The sequence below is a fragment of the Astatotilapia calliptera genome, chromosome 13, assembly GCF_900246225.1.
Source record: "Astatotilapia calliptera chromosome 13, fAstCal1.2, whole genome shotgun sequence".
NCBI classification, from domain to species: domain Eukaryota; kingdom Metazoa; phylum Chordata; class Actinopteri; order Cichliformes; family Cichlidae; genus Astatotilapia; species Astatotilapia calliptera.
This window is the reverse complement of record NC_039314.1, coordinates 10,407,634-10,417,009: the sequence shown is the minus strand read 5'-3', so window position 1 is coordinate 10,417,009 and position 9,376 is coordinate 10,407,634. Positions and strand designations below refer to the sequence as shown.

At 43.0% G+C, this 9,376-nt stretch overlaps 1 protein-coding gene across 1 annotated transcript; it reads left to right on the top strand.

Moving 5' to 3' along the window:
- Positions 1-3,937: 3,937 nt before the first annotated feature.
- On the top strand, positions 3,938-7,540 carry tbxtb (T-box transcription factor Tb). The gene is made up of 8 exons (XM_026190439.1): positions 3,938-4,236; positions 4,320-4,584; positions 4,688-4,822; positions 5,131-5,192; positions 5,293-5,354; positions 5,445-5,621; positions 5,943-6,075; positions 6,823-7,540. Exons 1-8 carry the CDS (start codon positions 4,031-4,033, stop codon positions 7,091-7,093), a joined length of 1,311 nt encoding a protein of 436 aa, XP_026046224.1. The 5' UTR covers positions 3,938-4,030; the 3' UTR covers positions 7,094-7,540.
- Positions 7,541-9,376: the final 1,836 nt, after the last annotated feature.

Here is a 9,376-nt window from a genome sequence, read left to right as displayed (position 1 = left end):
GACTCCTTGGAAAATAAGGGAGCGGCTGAAACTACCTACCAGCTATATATTTTATGGCCTGACCTCAAGTACTTGATAAAATTGAAAAAAGTGTTATTTCCCAAAATGCAACTGTTTCCTTTAAAATTAGAAAGAAATGTGCCAAGGAAAAGCCGCATTTACCCATAGACTTGTTGAAGTTTCCTGATCCAATATTAAATTTAGAAAACTTTATAAATAGTATCCTAACAGTTATTATTAAGGATAGAGAGCATTATTTAAAATATTTACAGTAATGTAAGGGAACGGTGGCGGAGGATGGTGAAGAGACTCAAAAAAGTGAGAAAACCAGAGAAGAGGTTATGCTCAAGTGCTGAGATGAGCATATATGGACAAGCATGCAGGATTCATTTTTTCTCTCACCTCTGTGTCAAAGTGGGCCTAAGCAAACAGAGGATGAGCCTGACTGGAGGGAAAGCAAGAGAAGGCAAACAGTGACTGGTCAAAGCCAGGAGGCATGTGGGAGCGTTAAGGTCGCCTCAGTGCTGAAATCTTAGATCCACTAGCTCTGGAGAAAACTCCCCACCCTATAGACATCCACAGGCTGTCAGTGCTTTAACTGAAGCCCTGCACTGGAAGTACTGGTGTATAAATGTGTTTTACATATTGACTAAAACAATTAATTTACTCTCCAAAAACCTCCCTCTCCATGATAATCATTAGGTACTTTATGTTTTATTTTTTATTTTTTTATCTGAATACATTTCATCCTTATCACACGTGTCTACATAAAGCATACAAAGCTTATATTCAGTTCATTTCAAAGTGCTAATTAATAACAACAGTTCCCTCAAAACACTTTATATTATAAGGTGGAAGAACCTACAAAGAAGACTGAGAAAACCCCAACAATTATATGACCCCTAGTGAGTAAGTGGTTTGGCAACAGTGGGAAGGAAAAACTCTCTTTTAACAGGAAGAAAACTCAGGCTCAGGGAGGGGCGGCCATCTGCCACAATCAGCTGGGTGTGAGGGGAGGAGGACACGACAACTATGACTATTTATGGCAGCATTAGACTCTATAGTGTGTTTTTCACAGTTGGAAAGTTCCATTGCTTCTGTCTATCTTAATACAGAAGTCAGCTAACCTAATCAACAAACCAAAATGAAGAATATATGTACAGCCCTGAAGTCATTTTTGAGCAGAAGAAATTTCTATAATGAAAAACATTCAAAAGTGCAGTTCAAACAGATATTGAGGTTGATCATCTCTCAGTTGATTTTCACGAGTTGTGCCAATGATGGCGAGAAAATGAAATCAAAAAGCCAGTGAACAGCTTATTATACGATAAGCAAATAGGTTAAAATATGCGAAACGCTTCTCTTTTTTTCTCGAGATTCAAAGCTGAGACAATACAAGTTTAAATCTTTTTTCTCAGGTTTGCTTGAATTGCACCTGCATTTCATCCTTTGAGGATTGAGGGGGGGGGGGGGGGGGGGTGGTCTGGGAGGGGATCTAAAGCGCAATAGAGATCAATGTTAATTCACAGTCCTGCTGACCCACACCAGGAAATGGCCTGGTGTGACAGTTAGCGCCAGGTGGGGTGTTGGAGGAGAAGAGACAGGCGCCAAATGGGACACTAGGACTGTGGGAAATGACACCTCTGACTTTTAAACCATTTCTTCCTCGGCTAATATACAAAGGGGTTCCTCTTTTTAAATGACTAAATAACTAATAGAAAAGGAAGTTATAACTGAATGAAATGCTCTGCACTTGTAGATAAAAGAGACCACATTCACAGCCAGAAGCTTGACTTTATGAGGACCTTCCAGACCGAGCTGATTGACTTGATTAGAATTTAATGCTGCGTCTTCAACTTTTCTATTAAACAGACAATCCCTGAGATCCCTGAGAAGAGCAGGAAAGCAGATATTTACGTCAGTCTTCTGAGGCAAAGATACGCCCTTTCTTTAACCAACATGGTTTCCACATAAAAGTTGGTAAGTGACATGGAAAGTTTAACCTTTGTCTGTGAGATCTTTTTTGTTTTTTAGTAACATTCATATTCATTGAGGCGACACAATCTGAAGGAGTCTTTCAGCTTCTCTTTAACCTGAGTGGGATTTGTTTTTCTCTGCTTGCTGTGAACTCTGGTCCAGACTGCTGGACACAGAGTCAGACTCACTGTGCTGGCAGGAGGAATGAGGCGCCCAAGATTTGGTTAGTAACACAAGCCAACCGCAACACAACACCACAGAGCTATACTGGAAGCTAACACGTGGGTGCCACAAACTATCTGCTTTTATCATTTGTTTTTATTTTATTTGTTATTTCTTGGATGCCACCATGGCAACGGCAGTATATAGTAGTTATTTGTGAGGGTGACACTGCTGTACTAAATGGATGTAAATCACTTTTTCATTTAGTGAGTTATCAGTGACTGTGTTTTTTCTTTCTTGTTCTACCGTAGGTCCTTCCAGGCATCGGCTCCAAGCAGGAGGGCGAGCCAGCCCAGCCTATCGAAACAACGGGAAAGTGTTCAGACTCACAGACCCTCGCATCCCCAACACCTGAGCAGGGTGTCAGGTGCATGAAAGCAAATATGAAAAACAAAAACTATTTAGACCGATGTTCATGTGTGAGTGTTTTCTATGCAGCCAGCAGAGTTTGAGACTTGGGTCTGTGACACAGGAGCCTTCAGTGATTCACTTTTCAAAAGGTAAAGGTTCTCAAAGTGAACTGTTTTCTTCAGGATTCAAGATTCTTTACTTTTGTGTCAGTTTGTTTTAATAAAAACATTCATCTACGCTCACCGGCTTTTTTAAGTTTTAGTAAAATGATCAAGGATGTTGTTGTTGCACTTTGTGTGCGTTTGTCTAGATCTCTCATTCATTCATCACTTAAATTAAATTTGATTGGATAGAAGTGAGCTGGGGCTCTAAAGGTCAAGATGTGCCTGAGATGATTACACTATATACAGTACAGCTTGGAAAGCATTCACAGTGTTGAATACTTACATGCTACATGTTTTTTTAAATACATTTTTAAGATTTTCAGTCAAATTTTTTTCTGTTTGTCATTATGGTCTATTATATGAAGGTTTTGAATAAGGCTGTACAAACTGCAGAACAAGTGAAGTGCTGTGAACACTTTCCACATGCACTCTACATTATAAATAATAATAAAAAATAAATGTCATAAAAGTGAATGAGTAAGACATTATCCCACAAGCAAAACATACACATACACAACAAAATATACACTAAAGTTTTGACTATAACGAAACATCACTTCAGACCTTTTTTCTTTGAGAAAATGTGTATTACATTTCCTCAAAGAAAAAAAAAACTCTCCATAAGAGATTTAGAGTTGTGAAACTTGGACTAGTTCAGTCAAAAATAATTGGAGTTATTAATTTTTAATTTATGTGGATTTGTGAACTTTTATTTGAATTTCTGTGTGTTTGGATCACTGTGTTGTTCATTTTATTTGTTTATCTTTGTTCCTTCCTTTTTTGTTGATTTGTTTATGTTGAAAAAAAAACCCAACAACAACACAGAACTGAAAAGGTTTCAAGCTGTAGCTCAGAAATAATTCTCATAAAATCGGGCTGCCATCAGTTTACAATAAAAGTGAAAGAATTACTCAAACTGCAGCGTGGATCTTGTGAAGGCCAGCTCAGCGATTTGCTTTCTGCAGGTGTGGCTTTGATCAAAGTGTCAATGTTTACAGGTTGATGTAATAAAGAAGGTCAAACTGCTTTATTCAAAACGCTGTCATCCTGTGGGCCTCAATGATATGGCCGCTTTCAGCCAATCTGCAACAAGTCTGCGAAGATCAAAGAGGAGATGAGCCAACCACCTCTCCTCCAAACACCCATCCTCAGCTGGAGCTTCTCTTTAGCCTTTATATGCAGGAGCTGTGAGTGACGTTCAGCTTCCTCGGACAGAAGTTGTTTTTCCAATTGCACAAGGAGACGAAAGAGATTCTGGAGCAGCTTTAAGGTTCTTCAGTAAGCTACGTGTTTCAGCCCTGGAGGTACTGGACAGAATGGCGACAGGCGCTGGCGAGTGTCCGAGCAAGGCCGTTCAGTACCGGGTAGATCACCTCCTCAGTGCGGTGGAGAGTGAGCTGCAGGCCGGGAGCGAGAAGGGTGACCCCACGGAGAGGGAGCTGAAAGTGTCCTTGGATGAGAGCGAGCTGTGGCAAAAGTTTAAAAACCTCACAAATGAAATGATAGTTACAAAGAATGGCAGGTGAGCGCATGGACGGATAGACTGATGTAAAACACAGTTCTAAGTTTCTTCCGTATTTTAAAATGTGTGACTTTTTTTTTAAGGCGCATGTTTCCGGTGCTGAAAGTGAGCGTGTCTGGACTGGACCCGAACGCCATGTATTCCTTTTTGCTGGATTTCGCGTCTGCAGACAACCACAGGTGGAAATACGTCAACGGAGAGTGGGTGCCTGGTGGAAAACCCGAACCTCAAACTCCCAGCTGTGTGTACATCCACCCAGACTCCCCAAACTTCGGCGCGCACTGGATGAAGGCTCCCGTCTCGTTTAGTAAAGTCAAACTCACAAATAAGCTCAACGGAGGAGGTCAGGTAAGTGCAAGGCAAGTTCGTGCCGTGTTTTTAAAATGAAATACACAATGAAAATGCGTTTCAGAGACACAACATAGCTACATCTGCGTTGTCGTTTTTCCAGATCATGTTAAATTCTTTGCACAAGTATGAGCCACGCATTCATATAGTTCGGGTTGGAGGCCCACGGAGGATGATCACCAGCCACTCTTTCCCAGAGACACAGTTTATTGCAGTAACGGCGTACCAAAATGAAGAGGTAGGCAATGCACCGATTTGTGTGTGTGTGTGTGTGTGTGTGTGTGTGTGTGTGTGTGTGTGTGTGTGTGTGTGTGTGTGTGTGTGTGTGTGTTTTAGAATAAAATGAGTTTAGCAAGAAATATGGTTAACAGAAATAGAATACAAATAAAGTTTAATGTGTGCGTAATTTACGCACAGCTTTTGCGCACGATTTAGTTTATTCGGGTTTTTTTAATTTGGGGTTTTGATTTTGCTCGTTTGTTTGTTTAATTTTAACAAACCATATCCACGTTATTTATACATTTTTTTTTAATATTTGGATTTTAGATAACTGCCCTGAAAATAAAGTACAACCCTTTTGCCAAGGCCTTTCTAGACGCAAAGGAGAGGTAAGGATACATGTGAAGTTTAAATTTTGCATTAAAGCGTGTGAAAGGGTTTTCTCAAACAACACAATCAGTAGAAATAAACCAGTCTTCATTCTCGCAGGACTGATAATAAAGACATACGAGAAGATGCCAGTGAAAACCAGCAATCTGGTTACTCTCAGTGTAAGTATATCTTCTTTTTTCTTTCTTTTTTCATTGTAATAAGCAAGTGGTGCTAATCTTTTCCTTTATTTTCTCCTCTCATGGAGACAGTGGGTAGCTGGTTTATTCCAGGGGCAGCTCCTCTCTGCCCTTCAGCCAGTCCTCACAGCCAGTTTGGGAGTCCAATCTCCCTCTCGCCATCCCATGGTTGCGAGCGCTACTCAACTCTGAGGACCCACCGCTCTGCCCCTTACTCCAGCCCGTATACCCATCGGACCAACTCACCCAGTGAGTATCTCTCTCCACCAGTTACCTTTTTATAGAATCACACCACTTCCTTCCCCAACTATTAACAAGAAACTCAAACAAACGTTACTGAGCTGGGAATGTTTTGCATTCCTTTGGCTTTTGTGCGAGCGGAGCCTAAGAGCTGTAAACAGCGTGGCTTTGCACAAGGATGTATGAGATTCACCCCTGTCACTGTCAGGGGGACTAGTCCTGAAACATACAGACAAAACAAAAGGTGATAAACTTTATAATAAAGATATATAATTTGACTTTTGACAGATATATCCAAAACCACTGAACACAGATGTCTTTGTGTTGCAGCCAGTTTCTCAGACAACTCTTCAACCTGTCTGTCGATGCTTTCAAGCCATGATAACTGGTCCAGTCTTCAGATGCCAACACACTCGAGCATGATTCCCATGGCCCATAACTCCACCTCTGGTACCAGTTCTAGGTTTGTGCTGTTTTCTTTTGCTTATTTTTCTGACTCTAGTCAGAAATGATAGGATAATCACAAAAGACAATGAAAATTCAGTCCTTGGATGTGCAAGATCACAAATCTTCTCTCAATTATTATCTTTTTTAGTCCAGTATTAGTAAAGCATTAGGAGGAACAAGAGTTTGGTTCACGTTTGGTCAAAATGATAATTTAAACATACAAATAATTATACAAGATGCAAATAGTGCATTAATAATACTGGCGAGAAAGGAAAAACACATATATAAGGCAAAGATTTCAGCTAAACTAGATTATAAATCAGTTATTTGTAGCAAAGGTCCATTTTTATGCATTTTGAAATAGATCATGTACAAAAAGAATTACGTCATTAGAAGTTAAAATACTTAAACTGACTCTAACACTGAAGCTTTAAAGAGTGTGAGGCACTGACTTGAGATTGTTTGTTTGTTCTCACAAACAACCGTTAGATACAAAATCCATACAAAAAGTAGCATCATCAGAGACGTTGAATAGCTCTCCTTCATTTCTCTCAAATTTAGCTTTTCATTTTGTCTTTTTCACTTTGCAAAAACTTAATGATCTTTATGTATTTAAACTAAAAAACACATTGAACAAATACAACACATTTAAAAAAAAACAAAAAAACTTTATCGATGCCATGTCTGAACATTTGAATGAGAAGCACTTTTAAAACATCCAAAGAAGAGACGAATGAGAAGTTTTCTGTCCATCTCTGTCCAGTCAGTACACCAGCCTGTGGTCTGTGAGCAACTCGTCACTCACTCCGGTGTCCCACAATGGGGGGATAAACAACTGTCTGAGCTCCCAGTTTCTTCGAGGGTCCAGCAGCCACTATCCCACCCTGTCTCATTCAGCAACAGTGCCCTCCTCTGGCTCTCCCATGTACGACAACAGCACGGCCACAGAAGTGCATGATACGGCTCAGTATGACCTCTCGCCACTTGGCCGACTGCCATCCGCCTGGACCCCAGTTACGCCTCCGTCCCTGTGATGAAAAATTCTCTTCAAGCTGAGAGAAAAAGAGAGAGATCGCCATGAAACGTTGACCTCGTGCTTTACCTGATGTTGGTTTGAAAGGTGAAATTAGTTCTCAAAAACACAATTTGGTCCTTTAAACATCACTGATAATGTTCGTTCAGTTTCTAAGACATTTAAACTGGTGCTAATGAAAAGCAGCAAAGGCTTAAATTCAGCCTTCAGAGGACTACTGAAATAGCTGGGGGGGATTTTCTTTTGGTTTACTTTTGCTTGAATTCATTCAAAGTATTTATTCAAAAAAGCAGGAATTTTAAAATGTTAATCTGCTTACATTAAGCATAACTTGCATAACATTCACTGCAGTAAGCAACAAAGATGTACAGTTGAAAAATGTTAAATTGCTAATACATTGTTTATAGTGTAAATGAGAAAGGAATCCAGCAAACTGTAAATAGCTAAATGAGGGTTTTTCAAGGTTTTTAAATGAAAAGTGGAATCCATTGTCAATATTCTGCAATCTGACATTAAAGATCATGTTTCTCATATCGTCTCTTTTACATTCTCCCATTGTCCTTTCATTGTCTGTGTGGTTTTAATCATTTAGTCATATTGATTCAACAATAAAAATAAGGGACAAAAGGTTTACTGATTTTTTTTAAGCTGAAACATTTCATTAGGATTGAGCTATTTTATTTTAAATCATTTAACTTTATTTACTTGTGTACACTATTCACACTGACTTCAGCATGTGCAGTATGTCTTTCTGCTTCTTGTTCCAATGAGCAAAGAAGAATAATTTTACACATAATTGTGTCTGCACTTTGAAAAAGTTTTCACAGGACTCTCTGCAATCCTGTAAAAAAATATAAGTCCGGGGTAGCGGTCATGTCCGGTTAGGGGCTCTGTTGGCTCTCCGGTGACTGTTTCCTCGCGGCTGCGTGCAGCGGGGCTAGGGGAGGGTCTGTGCTGACGGACGTGGGTTACTGACCTGGTAGCCTGGCTGCCCCTGGGTGGGTCCGGGATGGGCGTGAGGTTCTGGGGGCGCTCCGTCTCTGGGCTGGGACCCGGACCGGGCCTCGGGGGCTTGGGTCCTGGTTGGTGTGTTGCCGGGGTTGTGGGTGGGTGGGTGCATGGGGGCCCAGCCCTGGAGCAGGGTGCCGCCGGTGCGTCGAGCCACCTGGGGGGCTCTTCAACTGGTGGGGGAGATTGTCACATCTTGCAGGAGCTTTCCTCTCCTCAGGAGCTGCCTCTGCAGGAGGGGGAGATACAGGAGAGGTGGAGGAAGATCTCAGCCTGGGTGTTTATTGTCTTATGTAGTCTGGAAGATGAGTGGATGGTGGGGTGGGTGCAGTTTTCTCTGTGGTGGGGTTGGGTGGACTGTCCCGGGCTCTGTGGGGCCGGGCGGCGCTGCTGCACTGGGCCCGGTCTGGATGGGCCTGGGCCCCCTTTCCCTGGCGGGTCGCGGAGTATGGGGGTGCCTACTGGGGTCAGCGGGGGAGCTGGCCCCAGGGAGGGGTCACTTGCCCCTCCCTTCCTTCCCTCCCCATCTCCAGCTGCCTCCCTCTTCCCGCTCCTCCACAACCACCCACACATGCAGGACCTTGGAGTGGGGGTATGTCACCAGGGTGCAGAGGAGGCTACCCCCCCCCCCCCCCCCCCCCCCCCCCCCCCCCGTCCCCTTCTGGCTGCCTCTGCCTCAATTTTATCCCACAACTTAGACATTCACATTACTCACACTCTCATTACACATACATATAGGATCTTGGGGGTGGGCACGATACACGGAGTCCAAAGTACCATCAGGGTGTACACCCCACCCCTGGCATCGTTGCCCACCTCTCAATTTTAAATACACGTAGACATTGAGGGCTAGCAGGAGGGACCATGCGCTTACCTGCTGCTCTCTGGCAGGTAGCTCCAAGCCCTCCTGGGTTTTAAATGCACCTTAGAACACACATGCATCAACATTACAATGAGCGGGTGGAGGGAGGTTCGGAGTCTTCTCTCACCCCCGTTCTCTGCGACCTGCTGGAGCAGGGGGGCTAGGACTAGGAGGAGGAGTTGGCCGTCCGACTGCGGTCTGGAGTGTGGAGCCTTCCTGCTGCTGCAGAGTCGGGGCGGTCTGCCTCCCCCCACCGCAGGGAAAAGGGAAACACCACCTGGGTCTGGGTGCAGTTTCCCCCTCCAGGGGCGGGGGCACCTAGACCCGGTTTGTAGAGTACGCTTGGGGAGTGTGATCGTGTGTACAACGTCTCTTTATGTCTGTCTCCACGTTGGTTGAGTGTGGAGTAAGTGC

Coding starts and splice junctions, on each gene's coding strand:
- tbxtb (XM_026190439.1), top strand. CDS start 4,031: ATGGCGACAGGCGCTGGCGAGTGTCCGAGCAAGGCCGTTCAGTACCGG. Junction 4,823..5,130: donor CGGCGTACCAAAATGAAGAG/GTAGGCAATGCA, acceptor TTTGGATTTTAG/ATAACTGCCCTGAAAATAAA. Junction 5,193..5,292: donor TTTCTAGACGCAAAGGAGAG/GTAAGGATACAT, acceptor TCATTCTCGCAG/GACTGATAATAAAGACATAC.